Here is a 20,344-nt window from a genome sequence, read left to right as displayed (position 1 = left end):
ATACAAATATATAGATAATGACAGATTTGGTGACCACTTTCATGAAAAGCTCACCGCATTTTAAGTCTCTAAGGCAGGAAATTCCATTTTGGTGAGACAGTGTTTTCAAGATATTTGATTCATACGACAGATGCATTACCAGAGAGATTTATTTTCGTAGTTTCTACATAAAGAGATGATAGGTCTGAGACTACATGACATAATAATAGGTCCACAAAAACAAGCTTCCAACAAGAATTCAAGAATACAAGTTAAACCACAGCTTCCTTGCTTCCTTCATTGCTTGGAGGGGATGGGATCCCTTTGATTGAATCCATTTTAACTCAACTGGCCGCCGCCGGAGAAGCTATAGGGAGCGAGGAGGGCGGTTCTCGGGGATGGTGCCTCCAACATGGGCCTTCCTTCAAGAGATCTGCCGGTGCCTACATAGGATGAAGTCCTTTTGGTGCCTTGTGGTGCAATCAAGAGCCTAAATGCCCAGTTTAGAACATTTGGAGCAAACACCCTGTATAGTAGAAACACATCATACCAACTTGGATACTTCACATATGCATCTCCTCTACATGCCCCCGCCACCATCAACCGCGCAAACTCCTCTACCGGTCCGCCTATCACATTCATCTATCATCAATCAACAACAATTCAAGATGAGTAATGATTACAAGTCCTAATTCATCCTCTAATTCTCTTTCTCTTTCGCATCTAAATAAACGTGAAATTAGTTAAGATGGTAAATGCTAGTGCGCGAGGGCTTACCTCTCTTTCTTCTTTCCACTGCATCTCGGCGCCTTCCTCTAGCATGAACTTTCCACTTGTCATCTCACTTCCAATCCAACCATGAGTTGCTATAGTTACTCCAACTTCATCTCTCAATTCAAATCTGAGAGTCTCATAGAAGTTCACTAATGCTGCCTTTGCAGCCTATTACCACCAAGTAACACACACAAAATACAGAACGAATCAATTGACAACAAATCATTAAAACACAGAACGTCGATGTCAATTAAATTGATAAATTCTTACAGCATATAAACTCATCCTTGGCAAAGGTAACCAACTCTCAACCGATGCATTGATAATCACGCGACCGTTGGTTCGATGAAGGTAAGGAAGAGCCACAAGTGTTGGATAAATATTCCCCCAGAAATTAATATCCTGAAAAATTAAAGTATCAAATTTTAAGAAAAATTGGAAGTCTTAATGCTGCGAATTGGAAATAAATTATTCTTATTTTATTTATTACCAAGAGAACAGGGAAAACTGATGTGTCTGTAACTTCTTCAAAGTAGAATGTGTGTCCCAAACTTACTGTATTTACAAGATGATCAACTGCAACATCAACGCCATGGAAACATAAATGAACAAGTTATTGGTTAGAAACGAGTAGTATTATCTAAATCATTTTTCATTAACAATAATGTAAGCTCAGTTGTAATTAATTTTGTAGTAGGAGTACATACATAAGGTATAACACTTAACAAACATTTTTTATTGGTGTGTACTCGTTAGGTACTTGTACTACAAAACCATTACTTCAATTATTGCTAATGGAAAATAATGATCTAGATAACAAGTAATGAAGTAGATACATTCATACATACCACGGCCATAGAAATTGATGGTTTCATTGACGAATCGGCGGCACTCATCTTCTTTAACAACATCAGCTGCGACAATCATGACATGCCTTGCGCCCATTCTTCTGGCGTTCTCCGCAATCCCTCTTAATCTGTGCTCTCTTCGTGCCACCAGCACTAAACATGCTCTCCTCAATGCATACTCATATGCTATTTGCTACAAATTCATTATTCCAATTTCCAAATCATTATATAACTGTCACGAAATAGAAGTTCTGATACCATGTCATGAAACAAAGAAGAAAGAAAGAGAGTGAACTTGCCTCTCCGATGCCGGAAGAAGCACCGGTGATGATGACGACCTTGCCATCCATGTTGTCGCCGTAGACGGTGTTGTAGAGCCACTCGCAGGCATGGAGGAAACAGAGTGCAGGCCATGAGAAAGCCAGCGTGATCAAACTGGCAGGAGGGACAAACAAGTTGAGCACACTGTTTATCAAATCCATCATGATGAGTGATAGAACAAAGATGATGAATGAAAAAAAGAAGAGAAGAAGCAAGGGAGGAATATAAAGTGGGTAAAATGTGTATGTTGAAACATGCAAATGGAGAGTGTGCTGAGAACACACGTGGATTTGGAGAGAGCTTGTATTGTGACGGATGGAATTCAATAGTGTGAGTGCATCAGACATATCATCATCATCGTCATCATATCACAAATTCTTTTATTTCTTCTATTCTAGGAAATGCACTGCTGCCGTTTCCCTTCTCACTTCACAAAATACTAAAATTAGCCATTAAATGATTAAAATTAGCTATTAATATATTTATGTATAAATACATATGTAATTTAATTTATTTTTAATGTATATTTATATTTTAATATATTTTTTATATTAATGATTGATTTAGATAGTTAATTTTAATATACACTTAACACAGTCGTGTGTGTGTGTTCGGTAAGTTGGGTACCGGACGATTCGGGATGACTGATTGGGTGTGAAAGTGAGTCTCTGTCTCAGTTTGGGTCCTGAGAACGAACAATGTGAGCGACCGGCCTCCCGGATTCTTCTCGAGTTGAGGGGGTGCCACCTGCAAGGACACTCCGACGCTCAAGTCAATGGGTGTGCAAGTGGCGGAGAGAAAACGTTGTGGTGACGTAGCTCTGGGGAGGGGTAAGACCCTCCCCTTATATACCTTGTCAGTGTGTGGGTCCCACGAGGGGAGGTCTCCTTCCTGGAAGCTTCGCTTCCCATAGCTGTCACGTAGCTGTCAACCAGGACGCGTGTCTGGGTCGTTGGCCCGGCGGGTTACATATTCTGAGCCAACCGTGCAGATCGGTTTACCCATGACCGGGCGGCAATTTCGCTCAGCTGGGCTGGGCCGTAACAGTGCCCCTAACGCGCCAGCTGCTGTCGCGAGCACCGTTGATGGCGCGTTCCTTTTTCCCTCACAAAGTCGTCGTTTCGTCGGTCCCCTGTGGTGAGAACGCGCTTTCTGTGCGCGTGCAGACCTGTTCGTTGTTGGGGTGCACCCTTTGTCACCTCGTTTATCGCGCCGAGTATTTAATGCTCTTAATGGCAATTCAAAATCCCGCGGGAGAAGACCATTATGCCCCTGTCCTTTGCGCTTCTCAGAGTTGGTTTTTCTTGCGGTTTTCGTTCGGTTTCATTTCAGTTCTGCTACATTTCCTTTGCTTTCTCCTTTTTCTCTCGAGAATCTTCATCGCACACCTCTGTTTCATCTTGCTCCTCATCAAGTCCTCGATCTCTTTCCATTATTATCCTTATCCTGGTAAGCTTCCTATTCTTTTTCTTAATATTGGTGTTTATCCTTCTAGCTTTGCATGCGCGTTTGTACTGTTGGTATGAACTGCCTGATGTGAACTGCGTATTCGCCTGTGTTTTAGCATTAGGTAGATGCTGTAGGGGGGTTACCATTCTAGGATTTTGTTTTTCTTGACTTTATTTTGATGGTTATAGTTAATGGATAGGCAAATTGTAGTTGCTGGTAGTGCTGTAGTTTTCTAGTAGTACTTCCGACCTCCCGGCCTTATAGACTGATTTTGAGTGGTACCCCCACTGTAGGTATGGCTCAGCGTCCTGTCGTAAGGGTCGTGAGGCCGGCTCCGTACGACCGATATGCCTGGGTAACATCGGATGTAAAGGAGACCCGAACCAAATACCCCTGGAGGAACTGGAGGAGTTTCGACAGGCTGGCTACCTTTGTGGAGGTACCGACGAGGAAGCTAATTACGCAGTCTTTGTTCCTGCCGACAACGAGTGAATATATGAACTAAACCTGCACTCTCCTCAGGTCGCTGACTGGATGTGGTTGTATAAGGCCATGTTCACTCGTTTGGGAGTCCGCCTTTCCTTCTCTCCTTTTCAAATGGCGCTGCTCAATCGATGTGCTGTAGCGCCGTCCCAATTGCATCCGAACAGCTGGGCTTCCATCCGCTGTTTTGAGATAGTGTGTGAATATCTGGAGCTGCTGGTGTCGGTTGAAGTGTTTCTTTTTCTTTTTACTTTAACAAATCCTTCTAAGGAGGGGAGGGCTAAAAAGGGCTACATGTCCTTCCAGGTGGCCCAGGGTCGGTGGATCTTCGGCGTGTTTGAAGATTCGTATCACGATTTTAAGGATAAGTACTTCAAGGTCCGCCCGGCCGAAGGTCGGCATCCTTTTTGGTTGACTCTAGAGGGGGAACGTCGCATACCGACGTACTGGAGCTTTGGGGTAGGGACTAACGCCTTTACTAAGATAACGTATAAAGGGTTGTCCCCCGAGAACAAGAGGGTTGCCGACGTCTTGTTGGCTATTTTCGGGAGAAATCTTGTTAACCCTCATCTTCTTATGGGTGACCGGGATATGGCCAGGAGTTATATCCGTGAGTAGTCGTTTAGTGACTTGTTTTTACTTGCATGTTGTTTTGGTTTACCTGCCCATTTTGACGGTTGAATGTTTTCCGTGTTTTACTGTAGTGTCAATGTCTGCCGAGGTGACCAGACTTGAGGGTTTGTTCAATACCTTCTTGGCAGGTAGTGATGACGACTCTGCTACCCCCGCTCAGGAGACCCCGGCTGACGACGTCATTGAGCCTGAGGTCCAGTCCCAGCCTGCCCAGGGGGAGGGGACCGGGGCCAACGCCTCTTTGGGTCCTCAGCTGGAGGCGGGGGATGGCTCGGGGTCCCGACCTGAGGGGGCCGAGGAGGAAGGAGAGAATCCAAAGAAAAGGAAATCACCTGCTAGTGCTGAATTTAAAATAATTGAGGAGCCAAGGAAAAAGAGATCGTCTTCTAGCCCGGAGGGGGTTCTCACCGTTATGGAGAAGAACTTCGATGCCGGGAGCTTTATTGATTCCCAATTACTCCCCGGCACGGAGGACTTCTTCTATGGTGGGGACTTCTCTGCCCAGGCGAGGTGGATGTACCGTACTCTGCTCAGGGGGGCCGCCATAGCTAGGAAGGCTGAATCTGCTTTGGCGGGGTCCCGATCTCTTGAGATGAAGCTTAATTCTTCGGTTAAGGCTAACGTCAAATACAAAGAGGAAGTGAAATTGCTCTGGGAGCAGCTCGCAGCTGCCGAGGAGAGGGCCAAGTTGGCCGAAGAGAAGGCCAAGGTTGTTGGCGACAAGTTGCAGACCGCGAAGGAGAAACTGAAGACATCTGACGCTGCCGTGGTTCATCTTACTGACCGGGAGCTTACATTGGAGGGTCAACTTAACGCCTCTCAAGGTCGGGTGGCCGAATTGGAGAAAGAGCGTGACGTTGCTCTTTCCTCGGTCAAGACGGCTCAAGCTGAGACTGCTGAGTTTAAGAAGAAGTATAAAGAGACCGTCAAGCAGGGCAAGAATGCCATCCTGATGACCAAGGAGGCTCTCAAAGCTCAAGTGAAGCTGCTGTCTCCCGACTTCGACACCTCGACTGTTGGCGTTTTCAAGACCATCAAGGATGGCAAGATCGTCGATATTCCGAAGAAGTGACTCCTCTTTGCAACTTGTGTTTTTGTAACTTGTAATGTTTATTACCTTTTGTACTGTTCGAACTTGTTTGCCGCCTGACCGGCATGTGACAAACCATTTTTTCCCGCCTTGTCGGCGTTTACTCTTCTTTTTTGCTCTTTACCGTGTTGTTGATATTAACTATTGTTTATGACTGCTTTACCGTGTAGTTGGTAATTAGCGAAGCCAGGTGATGAGTCCATATTTGTTAGTATATTTTGGTTTGAATTGAACGGATTTCATCACATAAATCCACATTTATTCATCCAAATAGCATGCTTTTGAGTTTTCTTCTTAAATTGTGTTTAAATGTGAAAACATGCTCTTTTGTGCTTAGTTCTAGTTAATTTTATTCACTTTAATTCCATTTGGTGCCTTGATGTATTTGTTAAGTAATTTCAGGTTTTCAAGACAAGCATGGGTTGGATAAGTGAGGAGAGGAGCATGCAAAAGGGAAGAAACCATGAAGAAATGAGATTTGGAAAGCTGCCAGCCCTGACCTCTCTGTACTAAATTGGTCATAACTTGAGCTACAGATGTCCAAATGAAGCGGTTCCAGCGGCATTGAAAAGATAATGTCCGGGGCTTTGATTTGATATATAATTTGCTATAGTGGACATAAGTCTACCTGTGCGAACGCACACAACTTGTGCATACGCACAGGTCAGAAAACAACAAGTGTGCGGACGCACACATCTGTGCGTCCGCACAGGTCCCTGCACGTGAGCTCATTAATTGGAAACCGCTAGGAGCAATTTCTGGACCCTCAAAACCCATTCCAACTCAGTTTTTGAAGCTATTTAAGGCCAAAGTGAAGAGGAATGAAGGGGGGCAATTAGGTTTAGGTTTTCTATGTTTTTGCTTTAGTTCTCTAGAGAGAGAAGCTCCCCCCTCTCTCTAGAATTAGGATTTTTAGCTTAGTTTCTATTTAATTTCAGCACTTTAATTCTTGTTTTAATGTAGTTTCCTTTATGTTTTTATGTTTTCTTGTCTTTATCTTCTTCATCTCTTTTGTTCTTTTCTTTTTTATGGCAATTTTCATGTTATGAACACCTTTGTTATTTTAATTCTAATTAATGCAAATTTATGTTTCCATGTCATTTATTGCTTTCTTTAGTTGTCGTTGTCACTTTCTTGATTTGGTAGTCTTAGAATTTATTTTATTGTATTTTAATATTATTTTATTCTCATGCACACCAAGTGTTTGATAAAATGCTTGGCTTAGTTTTTACTTAGTTTTTCTACACTCTTGGCTTGGAATTGTTGACTTTGGTATCCCTTGAGTCATTGATGTCCATTCTTGTTTGATATATTAGAGTAAGTTAGTTGATTTGGTTTTCCTTGACTCTATGTGACCCCTTAGTGTTGACATAGGACTTAGGGATTGAAATTAACTATGCCTATTTGACTTATCTTCGATGTAAGGTTGACTAAGCAGGATTAACTCTTCATAATCATCATATGTTTGTGGTCAATGACTAGGATAGGTAGCCTTAGTCCTCAATTACTTGCCAAGAGGTTTCTTGCATTTTAAGTTTCCTTTACTTGCACTTTAATTTTACTTGCTTTGACTTTTATTGCTTTTGACTTTTAATTTCTTGCATGTTAAGTTTTCTCACTCTTGGTTGAGAAATTGGATGTTTGGGTGGAATTGAGTTGTGGACGTCCATTCCGTATTATGTGAGAATGGTTAATTGGTTTGGTTTCCATTGACGATAGTCTTTCACTAAGTAATTAGTGAGTTGAATAGGACTTATGGATTGAGATCAATTACACTCTTTTGACTAATTCTCAAGGAAGACTGATTGATTTGGATTGATTTCACACAATTGCCATGTTTGTGGTCCATAACTAGGATAGGAATCCTGAATTCCCCAATTCTTGCCAAGAGTTGCCATTTACATTCCTTGCATTGCCTTTACTTGATTTCCTTGCCTTCCTTGCTTTCCATTCAATTCTTGCTATTTACATCTCTTGCTCTCTCTTGCATTCACAATCCCCATGCTTTCATGCTCTCATAGCCAATGATCGTACAATTCATTGCAAATCCTAGGGAAGACGACCTGGGAGCTAAATACTCTCGGTTTATATTTTGTATTTGAATTTATCATTTGATTGTGAGAATTCATTTTTGGTTTGGACTATGCTACCAATGAATCGATGCTTGTCTTGATTGATTCCGAACCAAACAAGAATTCTCTTTCATCACCAGGCTGTGGCTTTCATCATTTTAATAGCCGTGTATTTTGGCGTATAATTTCGTGGTTCTCGGGGTGATCAGTCCCAGGTTACCATATTGGCTTGAGGCCGTTTACTTGCCGTGGTGGTTTAATTAATAATTAATGAATGCCGATAAAAAGGAGGAGACGACAAGTAGTTTACAAATGGCAACAGTAAACGGCCGAAACGTAAAGTGGCTCAAACGCAAAATGATAATAACTATATAACAAACAGTTCATCATAAAGGGTTCTTACTAGGCCGGTGGGCTTGTCATAGGAATAGAATCTTTTTCGGTTGCCCGTGTTTCACGTTCTCGAAACTTCCTTGCCGTCTAGTTGCTCCAGCTTGTAGGCGCCGCTGCCGATTACCTCTTTCACTCTGTAGGGACCTTTCCAGTTTGCCGCCAGCTTTCCTTCCCCCGGAGTCGGGATCCCGATATTATTGCGCCTTAGGACTAGGTCGTCCCGTTCGAACTCTCTCTTGAGCACCTTGGTGTTGTAGCGCAAGGCAATTCTTTGCTTTAGCGCCGTTTCTGATAAATGGGCCATTTCTCTGGCTTCATCCACCAGGTCCTTTTCCACGGCTTCTTCGACTCCTCTTAAGAGTAGTCGCGGGCACAGCTCACTGATTTCCACGGGTATTATTGCATCTACCCCATAGGTGAGCCGGAAAGGCGTTTCCCCGGTGGTCGACTGTTGAGTTGTGCGGTAGGACCAAAGAACTAAAGCCAACTCGTCTGCCCACGCTCCCTTCTTTTGGTCGAGTCGCTTCTTGAGGTCCTGCAAGATGACCTTGTTCGCGGCTTCAACTTGTCTGTTGGTTTGGGGATGCTCGACTGATGAAAACTTTTGCTTTATGCCCAAACCGGCAAGGAACTCTCCGAACTTTTTATCAGTAAACTGTGTCCCGTTATCCGAGATGACGGCTTCCAGGATACCGAATCTTGCTATTACCTGCCTCCACATGAATTTCCTGTAGTTTGCCGAGGATATGCTAGCCAGCGGCTCGGCCTCTATCCACTTTGTATAATAATCAATGGCCACTATCAGGTATTTGACCTGCCCTGGCCCGACCGGGAAAGGTCCTAAGAGATCGATTCCTCATTGTGAGAAAGGTCGGGAGGCTGTCAGTAGGCTAAGTTCAGTTACTGGCGCTTTGTGGAAGTTGGAGTTCTCTTGGCATCTTTTACACCTTCTCACGAACTCCTTAGAATCCACCATCATAGAGAGCCAGTAATATCCAGCTCTGATGAGTTTCCTGGCTAAGGCCTTTCCTCCGATGTGATGGCCGCAGCATCCCTCATGGACTTTCCTTAGGACGAAGTCTGTTTGGTCGAGGCGGAGGCACTTCAGCAGTGGTTGGCTCAACCCTTTTTTAAACAACTGGCCCTACATGATTGCATACTTGGCTGCTTTTCGCCTTATTGCTTTGGCCTCCTTCTCGTTGCTGGGGAGCTTGGCCTTTTCCAGGAAGTCGACGATCGGGTTCATCCAAGAGGGATCTGCCTGGGTCAGATGTAAAGCCACTACCGATTCTTTCATTAGGCCCTGAATGAGAGACAGGTTGCCTGTGTGTTCCTTTCTCTTGGAACGTGCTGGACCGTGACCTCCTCAAATTGTTTGCTCAACTCTTTGACTTTCTCCAGATATTTCTGTAACAGTGAGTCTCTGGCTTGGTAGGTCCCATTGATATAAGAAGTTACGACCTACGAGTCGCTACATACCTCCAGCCGGGTAGCTTTGACTTTTTTTGCTAGAGCTAGTCCACCCAGCAAGGCCTCGTACTCTGCCTGGTTGTTCGATACTGGGAACTCAAATCTGACTGACTGCTCGTATACAACTCCAGCTGGATTTTCTAAGATGATTCTTGCTCCTCCGAACGTTTGGTTGGATGCTCCGTCCACATGGAGCTTCCACCGTGTGTTCGGTGCCCCGGCGAGATCCCCTGTCACTTCTACTAGGAAGTCAGCCATGGCTTGAGCTTTGATCGCGTGCCTTGGTTCATAATGTAAATCATATTGGGAGAGTTCAACAGCCCAAGTCATCATTCTGTCCGCCAGATCGGGCTTCTGGAGAACTTGTCAGATCGCCTGATCCGTCCTAATGACTATTTGGTGACCCTGGAAGTACCGTCGCAACCGCCTCGACGAGGTCAGGAGTGCATATTCCACCTTCTCCAGTTTGCTATATCTTAGTTCTGCTCCTTGCAGTGCTTTACTCACAAAATATATCGGTTGCTGGGCCTTTCCCTCTTTTCGCACCAAGACCGCCGCTAAGGCTTCATCGGTTACTGCCAAATACATATACAGTGTTTCTCCATTTCTAGGCCTCGCGAGGACGGGTGGCGCCGAGATTATCTTTTTGAATTGTTGGAAAGCCTCCTCACATGCCGGGATCCACTCGAACGCGATCCCCTTCTTCATGAGGTTAAAGAAAGGCAGAGCCTTGGCCGCCGACGCGCCGAGGAAACGGGATAGTGCGGTGAGTCTGCCTGCTAACCTTTGGACATCTTTCACGTTTCCCGGGCTCTTCATCTGTAGGATGGCTTCACTTTTTTCCGGGTTAGTTTCTACCCCCTTTAGGTTATCATGAACCCCAAGAATTTTCCAGCTTCGACAGCGAAGGCACACTTCAACGGATTGAGCCTCATTCCGTGTCGACGAAGAGAGATGAAGACGTTTTCCAAGTCGGCTATGAGGTCGTCAGTTTTGTCAGTCTTGACCAAGATATCATCCACATACACCTCTACCGTTTTTCCGATGAGGTCTCTAAAGACCCTGTTCATCAGCCTTTGATGTGTGGCCCCTGCGTTCTTCAGCCCGAACGGCATTACTTTGTAGTAGTATGTCCCTTCTGGCGTTATGAACGCTGTTTTATCTTCATCTGGCCGGTGCATCGGTATCTGGTTGTACCCAGAGTAGGCATCCATGAAGCTCAGATACCGGTAACTCGCCGCCGCGTCTACATGAGAGTCGATGTTGGGTAGTGGGAAGGAGTCCTTGGGACATGCTTTGTTAAGGTCAGAGTAATCCACGCACATTCTCCATTTCCCGCTGGGTATCTTAACCAAGACCACGTTTGACAACCAGGTCATGTAGTCGAGTTCCCGAATGAAGCCCGCTTCTAGCAGGCTGGCCGTCTGTTTGGCCACTTCTTGTGCCCTTTCTTGGGACATTTTTCTTCTCCTTTGAGCCACCGGCTTTGCCTCCGGTCTGACGGCCAGATGGTGCGACATGAGTTGGGGGTCTATACCCGGCATGTCGGCCGGGGTCCAGGCAAACAAGTCGTCGTTGGCTCTGATCATCTCCATCAGGGGTTCTTTCAAATCATGGGGTAGATTCCTGTTCACAAAGGTAAACTTCTCGTCTGAGTCGCCGACCTTGAACTTTTCAAGGTCCCCCTCTGGTTCCGGCCTGGGCTTGTCATCAACTCTGGCATCCAAGTCGGCAAGAAAAACACCGGATGCTTCTTTTGACTTCTTTCTCAGGGAGAGGCTGGTGTTGTCGCATGCGACCACCGTCTTCAGGTCTCCCCTGATGGTCCCCACTGATCCATCATCAGCAACAAACTTCATTAGTAATAGCTTGGTGCAGATCGCCGCCCCGAACTCGTTGATGGTCTTCCTCCCCAGGATGAGGTTGTAGGCCGTGGAGTCCCTCAAGACAATGAACTCCGCCATTAGCGACCTCCTCCCCCTGCCTCCGCCAATGGAGATCGAGAGGGAAACTACACCGTCTGGCTTTATGAAGTTGTCGCCTAAGCCTACCATGCCGTGTTGGTGGCCTTTCAAGTCGATATCCCGTAGGCCCAAAGCATCAAATACATTACGGAACATGATGTTGGAGTCAGCCCCCGTGTCCACCAAGATCCACTTTACTAGGCCGGTGCCCACCCTGGCCGTGATCACCATCGGCGGATTCTCCGCAACCTCATCGAACCACTGATCTTCGGAGCTGAAAGATATCAAGGGTACCCTCCGGGAGGTCGGTGCAGGGACAAAGGACATAGCTAGGATCTTGGCGTCCTTCTTGCTAGCCGATTTTGATCTGGGAGGGACGTCCCTTCCAATCACCACATTTACCACAGTGAGGCCACACTCAGCGTCCTCCTCGGGTTCCTGTCTCTGCCTTACGGCGCGACTTTTATCCTCGGTTGATCGGTCCCTCCTCTTTGATTCCCTTATTAGGTGGGAGAACTCGGCCAACTTTCCTTCTCGAATGGCCTGCTCCAGGGCGTCCTTCAGGTCAAAGTAGTCTTGGGTCTTGTGGCCATAACCCTTGTGATAATCACAATAGAGGTTCTTGTTTCCTCCCGTCCGGTCCTTGAGTTGTCAGGGCTTCGACAAGATGCCCATGTCGGTGATTTATTGATAGACCTCGACGATTGGGGCCGCTAGGGGCTGTAGTTGGTGAACTTCCCAACTCGGAGAAAGGGTTTGAAAGCCTTAGCCGATCATCCGTCTCTAGAGTGTTCCTTAGACCTTTTCCCGCCGCCAGATGGGCGGGCATTAGAGTATGCGGGCTGCTGTTTATTGGCTGCCATGACCTGACTTATTTCTTCATCATTGATATATTTCCTGGCTACGTTCTGAATTTCCTGCATTGTCTAGATGGGCTTGATGGTAAGGTGTTTTCTGAAATCCTCATTTAGCAGCTGAGGTACTACTTGGTACGACCCGGTGCACTTGCCGGTTAGTTTGTAGTTATAAATTTCGCACCAAGTTTTTGGCGCCTAACTTGGAATGTGGCCTTTCCTTGTGCGTGCTTGTTAATGTCTTGCGCCTAACTTGAGAAATCTCAAGTTAGGCGCAGCCTTGGCAGAATTGATGGAAGAGAAATATGGACTATTATATATCGTTGGAAAGCTCTGGAAGTTAGCTTTCCAACGCCATTGGAATCACGTCAATTAGACCTTTGGCGTCAGTGACGAACGGATTTCTGTCGGTAAAGAATTTCACAAATAAATTCTCGTTGGTAGTATAGTTTCTAAACCAAGCAATAATCCTTTCGTACAAAAGTTTTGTTTGTCACTTAAGCAAATCCAATAATTTTGATAACCGAAGTATTTAAACCTCGGGTCGTCTTCTCAAGGAATTGCAAGAAAGTATGATTTATTATTGGTTTTGGAAAAAGATATATTTTTGGGTTTTTGAAATAAGGAACAAGTAATTTAAATGGCAATAAAAATAAATTAATAATTAGAAAATCTCTTGTCAAGGTATGAGAACTGGAAATCCTATCATAGTTATCCTTATCAGGTGTGATGAGAATTGTTATTGCTCCCACTTAGTTAACCCTTACTAAATAAAGAAAAGTCAAGTGGACTAATCAACTTGATTCCTCAAGTCCTAGTCAACTCCTATGGAAAGACTAGCTTTAGAGGGATTCGAATCAATTAGCAACTCCAATTTCAATCAACAGCTGAGCTTGATAACTCAAGTGTTACCAATTAATCAACCAACGCCAAAAGGGAAGAAAATCTACTTGAATGAAAATAATTTGGATAAATCAAAAGCATCAATGACATAAATAGAATAAAACAATCATCAATCTGAAACACCTCAAATTATATTAATTAAGAAAATCCTAACATGAATAGTTCATAAGCCAAATTGAAAAGATAAATAACAATTAAAGTAATAGAATAAATAAAAGTAGAAAATAAATTAAAGGAACATTGAACCTGTGATTGAAGAGAAGTAGCCTAAAACTAAGAGAAATCCTAATCCTAAATCCTAAGAGAGAGGAGAGAGCCTCTCTCTCTCTCTCTCTCTAAAACTACATCTAAAACCTAAAATTATGAATTATTAAAAGCTTATTGAGTCTCTGCATGTTCCCTGACTTTAATCTGTGTTTCTGCGCCAAAAATTGGGTCAAAATGCGGCCCGAAATCGCCCCAGCATTTTCTGAGATTTCTGCAGATCGCGCATGTCACGCGTACGCGTCGGTCACACACACGCGTCACTAGTCGTTTTGGCGTGTCACACGTTCGCGTCAAGCACGCGCTCGCGTCGCTTTGCAGAATTCCAATCCACGCGTACGCATCAGGCACGCGCACGCGTCATTGCAACTTCTCCATTTCACGCGGTCGCGTGAGCCATGCGTTCGCGTCGCTTCTCGCTGGTCATCTCCTTAGTTTCTTGTGTTCCTTCCATTTTTGCGAGCTTCATCTCCATTCTCTAAGCTATTCCTGCCTTATGAAGCCTGAAATAATTAACACACACGGATCACGGCATCGAATGGTATAAAAGAGAACTAAAATATACAATTAAAAGACTTCTAGGAAGCATGTTTTCAATCATAGCATAAAACTAGGAAGGAATTGTAAATTCATGCAAATCATATGAATAAGTGAGTGAAGAGTTGATAAAAACCACTCAAATCAGCACAAGATAAACCATAAAATAATGGTTCATCAAACTCCCCACACTTAAACATTAGCATGTCCTCATGCTTAGCTTAAGGAGATAAAATAAATGAGTAGGGAAAAATAAGACTCAGGCAATGCAATGCAATGCGATGCAGCCTATGTATATGAATGCAATTATATACTAAGATGTTTCTATCTACTTGGTTAAAAGTAAACAAGTTCTCCAAGACAAATATAAATCAAATTCTACTAATCCAAATCATACGATAAAAGACAAGTAAACTTGTAAGAAGATAGCTCATGAAAGCAGGGAACATAGAATTAAGCATTGAACCCTCACTGGTAGTGTATATGCACTCTAATCACTCAAGTGTCTAGGGTTAATCTCTCTACTCTTCTCTAGTCATGCTTTCTAAACTTTGTTCTTCATCTAACAAATCAACAAATATTTAGTATATCAATGCAAACATCATGAGGTCTTTTCAAGGTTGTAATGGGGCCAAGGTAAGGGTGAGGATATATGTATGGCCAAGTGAGCTGAAATATGAATCTTTAATTAACCTAAGCTTTCACCTAACATACACACATACTCTATATAACTCTAAAATCATGCCTGGCTACCAAAAATTCCTACTTTTGTATATTTCACATACTCATGTATCAACTTTTCTTTAATTTTATCACATATGCATTGATCTTTTATTAAACTTAATATTGGGGTAATTTTGTCCCCTTATTTATTTACTTAATTATTGAATATTTTTTTTTGGATTTTTTTCTTTTTTTTTCTCTTTTTTTTTATTTTTTATTTATTTTTTTTTTGTAGCATAAAAATAAACATAACATTGTCAATGCACATGGATTTTTAATTTTTCTAAGTTCACATGAGTATGTACCCAAATTCCAAATATCTTGTCATTCAAGTTCCCACGGTTCTCCACACTTAGTTGATACACAATCTCTATCTTAAGCTAACCAAAGATTCAATTTGGGGATATTTAATTTATTTTTCTGCTTAAGGCTAGTGATGTGGTAAAATATAGAACAAAAGGGGATTAAGAGGCTCAAGGTGGCTAACAAGGGTGACATAAAAGGGTAGGCTATTTGGGATAAGTGAGTTAATGACAAATGATTGTCTCAATCATATGCAAGCATGTAAATACACTAAATAATGGACATATAGAATGGAACAAAGCAAAGATTGCAATCATAGAGAAGTAAACACATAAGAATAAAAATTTATGGTTAAATAATGTAACCATGTAATCTTAGCTTTTTAAACTATGTTCCAAATACAACTTCAAACAAATTTAACACATAAGTTTTTAATTTAAATTAGTGAAATACTATAAAAATTTATTGAAAAAGAAAATATTACTTCAACCAAGTAGTAACTAAATGCATAAAATCAAACAAACATGCAATCAAATATGCAAATGCAACAATGAACAAACAAAGAAAATAGAATATTGGTATTGAAAAGAAGGTAACTAACCCCTGAAAGTCGGTATCGACCTCCCCACACTTAAAGATTGTACCGTCCTTGGTGCATGCTGAGATGTACAAGTGGACGGGCTGCTCCAACTGACGCTTTTCTCCAAGGATTGTGCAGATAGACTTGTTTGTCGCCCCATGTAAACATTTTCTGTTTCTCTTCCTCGGTGGCCATCCTGAAAGAAGAGGAAAAAGAAGAAAAAGTAACCCAGAAATAAAGATAAGAAAATAAATAAAGTCTGGGTGGGTTAATGCCAAATAATGGGGTCTCAATTACATGGTAGCTACAACATGCAAGTGAGAAAACAATAGAAGCACATGGCATATTAATAGTACAAAAATTGCAACAAATGGGGGAGAAGTGTGGGTAATGAAAGACAATATAAATTCATGTCAATGCAAAAGGAATACCAGTATTATAAAAATTAGCATTGACTTATAACTAATAATACCCAATCAGAATAAAATAAGTCATGAAGCACCAGAATAATTCAAGAAAAGATGTAACAGTTGAATAAGAAAATTTAACACCAATGGAAAAATAAAAACATGCACAAAATTAAAATGCAATGAATGAAAGTATGCAAATAAATTAAGTAAAATAGAATGGAAGTGAAGAAGATGAGAAGTCAAAGAAAATAAGAAAGGAAGAAGAAAGAAATAAGAAGGGAAAAAAGATTTGGATTTGGGGAAGAAAAGATAAGATAGTTGGCGCTGATATGGATAAGTTGTGCGTCGCATGTGACGCGGACGCGTGAGTGACGCGGTCGCGTGGTGTGCGATAAGGTCAGGTGACGCGGACGCGTGGGTCACGCGGTCGCGCGACTTGATTTATGCGAATGGCGCGAGTGCAGCCTCGCGTTCGTGCAACTCTCTGTTTTAAATGCATTTTGCCAAAAATCTGGGTGACGCGTTCGCGTGGGTCACGCGAACGCGTGAATGGCCATTTTTTTTGAAAATGACGCGGCCGCGTGAAGCACGCGGTCGCGTGATGGGGCTAGTGCTTTCAGCATCATTCCAGCCCAGCTCCATCGCAACTTGCTGCCATACACCTCTTTTAAGTCGATTTTACAGGGCACGCGTTCGTGTGGGTGACGCGGATGCGTGGGCATATTTGTGCCTAAGGCATGCCTCCAGCCACACTTTCGCGTGACTTTCTATTCAATTTTATTTTCTTCCCAATGCACCTGTGACGTGGACGCGTCAGCGACGCTTACGCGTCATGTGCGTCTCTTTTTTTTATGCAGTATGCAAAATGCAAGATGTAAAATGCAGATGACTATGCAAAAATTATGAATGATCACGAATGAAAATAAAATAAATTAAAACTAAGAACAAAAAGGAAAGAATATACCATGGTGGGTTGTCTCCCACCTAGCACTTTTAGTTAAAGTCCTTAAGTTGGACATTTGGTGAGCTCCTTGTCATGGTGGCTTGTGCTTGAACTCGTCTTGAAACTTCCACCAATGCTTGGACTTCCAATAAGCTCTATCAATAAGCTTTATCAATAAGCTTTGACGATCTGGTTTTCTATCGGTAAAGAAATTCACAAATATAATCGCGTTATAAGTATAGTTTCTAAACCAACAGAGAATCCTTTCGTACAAAAATTTGGTTGTCACAAGTAACAAAACCCAACAAAATTTATAACCGAAGTATTTAAACCTCGGGTCATCTTCTCAAGAAATTGCAGGGAAGTATGATTTATTATTGGTTATGGAAAAAAGGTATATTTTTGGGAAAAAAGGTATATTTTTGGGTTTTTGAAATAGGGAACAAGTAATTTAAATGGCAATAAAAATAAATTAATAATTAGAAAATATCTTGGCAAGGTATGAGAACTGGAAGTCCTATCCTAGTTATCCTTATCAGGTGTGACGAGAATTGTTTGTTGCTCCCACTTAGTTAACCCTTACTTAATAAAGGAAAGTCGAGTGGACTAATTAATTTGATCCTCATATATTCCTGGATCCCAAATCTTGATTCTACACCCGTCTTCAAGTTGATCATGATGATTCCATCCGGGTGGTTCAACCTTAGAATTCTCATTTAGGCACCCAAACATCCTCCTAGACCCAATTAATTGAGAATTATGCCAACCCTTGCAATCAGGCCTTGAGCTTCTAACCATAATGGACCTAGGATGGTGTTGCCAACCACTACCCATCTCCCTTTTACTCTTAATGCTACAAAGAGCTCTAAGTTGACCATCTGTCTCAAGTAAACCATATTCAAGTGGGAAAGTAAAAGTTAAGGATAAGAGTTTTACCCACTTGAATGTTGTATTGGATGGTAATGACTTTGGGGGAGGTGTTTCTAATGATCTTGCAAGCTCCACTCCCTTGTGCTCTTCTTTGAATTCCTCCACCTCCTTATAAGCTTCTTCAATTTCAACCTCTTACTCTTGGTAGCTTTCTTCCAATTCAATCTCCTCTTCATTGCTTTCCAAGGGCATGGGAGGTTGTGCTTCTTCTTCTTTAATCTCCATCTCTTGATCAACCTCTTCAAAGTCTTTAGCCATGATATGCCTTGGAGGTTGTACACCCTCTTTGGCATCAAATTCAAATGTCTTGGAAGGAGGTTCTATGATTGGACTTTCCCATGGAGGTTCTGCATCTCCTAAGTCTTCAACAACTTCTTCCTCTTCAATAATTACTGCTTTGTCCAGTTGTTTTAGTATAAAATCGTACTCATCCTTGATGATTTTTTTTCTATGATAACTCCTTTCAACTATTCCTTCATCTTCAAGGGTCTCTCTTATCTCTACATTTTGGGCCTCCTCTTGCTCTAAGACAAAATCAGACTCCTCCTTGATGTCTTCCTTCACTAATTTTTCAACCACTTCTTCGACTTCAAGGGTCTCTACTACCTTCACCTTTAGGGCCTCCTCTAGCTTCTTATGAAGTATGGATTCACGAAGACGATTCCTACTCTCTTGTTCCATGTCAATAGCATAACTGGGATCATCTTACTTTTGGATTGATGGATGTGGGTGCTCTTCCATAGAGGGTGGTGATGGGATGGAAAGATCATTATGTGGTTAAAAAGGGAGTGCACTAGAGCTTGAGGGTTGAATATTGGAGGTAGAGGGTTGGTTCATGTGGGATATAAGATTTTGGAGTGTAGAGGTGAGACCAATGATGTTAGAGATGAGTGTGTTGTTATCCAGGGGTGGATAGGAGGGTTCATTTGTTGGGAGAGAGGGTTCATTTGTTGGGAGAGAGGGCTCATAATACGGAGGTGGTTCTTCTTGATAAGGATACGGAGATAGTGAATATTGAGGTGGTGGTTCTGGGTGTGGTTCATATGGTGGTTGGTGTGGTGGATATGGGTTAGGGTCATATGGAGGTGAATGGTATAAAGGGGCCTGTGAGTATGGTGGTTCAAAGGTATGTTGGGGAGGCGGTTCATAAGCATATAGTGGGGCTTGTTGGTAACTACAACGGGGTCCACCATATTCATCATCTTGGTACGCTCCCTGGAATGGCTGTTGACCATAGTAATTTGGTGGAGGTTGGTTGTCACGAAAGGGTCCACCATAACTATTGTCTTGGTATGCATCACAGAATGGTTGTTCGTTATAGCGCATTGGAGGGGGTTGTTGCCTAAAGGGTTGATCAGATCCTCGTGGCTCCGTCCATCTCTGATTGTTTTGACCTTGATGCATGTTCCTGTTATAGCTTCCATTCCTTTCAATATTATTAGAACCAAACTCAAAGCGACGGGGGTGAGAACTCATAGTAATTATTAAAAATTAAAAACAAAAGTAAAGGCAAATAAACAGGTAAAATAAAATATTTACAATAACCAATAATAAGGCACACGTTTGCAATTTTCCGGCAACGGCGCCATTTTGACGATTGATGTGTGAGCATATTTCCTATCTTTTCCTAGTGAATTTGCATCTAATTTGTTGAGTTTAATTAAGAATTAATTATATTTTAGCCACTATGGATGCTATTTTGAGTTTTATGCAATTTTATTTAATTTAGGTAGCATTCGGATGGATTTGATGAAGTTTCTGCAGAGAAAGAGAAGAAGCCAAGGAGATGACCAGCGAATATCGACGCGGACGCATGGCTCATGCGACCGCGCGGAATAGAGGAAATCGCAATGACGCGATCGCGTGTCTGACGCAAATGCGTGGACTGGAATCTGCATAAATGACGCGAACGCGTGGACGACGCGGACGCGTCACATGAGCGATCTGCAGAATTGACAGAAAACGCTGGGGGCAATTTCTGGGCTGTTTTAACTCAGTTTTCAGCCCAGAAAACACAGATTAGAAGCTGCAGAATGGACAAATCAAGTGGTCCCCACCCATCAGTTGAAGACTTGTTAATTAATTCGAATTTAAATTCAAATCTTAAATTAGGAAAAGATATTATTTTAAGTTTAATTTTAAATATTAGATTTTAAATTTATTAGGATTAGTTATAAAAAGGGATCGGATGCCATAAAAAAAAAAACTCTGTACATTTTACCATAATCCTAGTTTTCTTCTCTGAACTATGAGCAACAAATCCTCCATTGTTAAGGTTAGGAGCTTTGTCTATTTCTATGGATTAATTTTATTGCTTTTTCTATTTAAGGTTAGCAACAAATCCTTTTTTTTTTTATATAAAATTATTTTCATTTTTTTTCATGCCATATTTCCCCTCCACCCACCTTCATTTGCATTTCC

The 20,344-nt window shown here is 42.4% G+C and overlaps 1 protein-coding gene across 1 annotated transcript; it reads right to left on the bottom strand.

The window, feature by feature from the left end:
• Positions 92–2,165, bottom strand: LOC107643145 (11-beta-hydroxysteroid dehydrogenase-like 5). The gene is made up of 6 exons (XM_016346719.1): positions 1,901–2,165; positions 1,602–1,794; positions 1,244–1,329; positions 1,024–1,155; positions 757–921; positions 92–621 (listed from the first exon to the last, which is right to left on the bottom strand). The coding sequence occupies exons 1-6, from the start codon at positions 2,084–2,086 to the stop codon at positions 319–321; spliced, it is 1,065 nt and encodes a 354-aa protein (XP_016202205.1). The 5' UTR covers positions 2,087–2,165; the 3' UTR covers positions 92–318.

This window comes from Arachis ipaensis, chromosome B05 (assembly GCF_000816755.2).
Source record: "Arachis ipaensis cultivar K30076 chromosome B05, Araip1.1, whole genome shotgun sequence".
NCBI lineage: Eukaryota > Viridiplantae > Streptophyta > Magnoliopsida > Fabales > Fabaceae > Arachis > Arachis ipaensis.
This window is presented reverse-complemented; position numbering and strand designations above follow the sequence as displayed.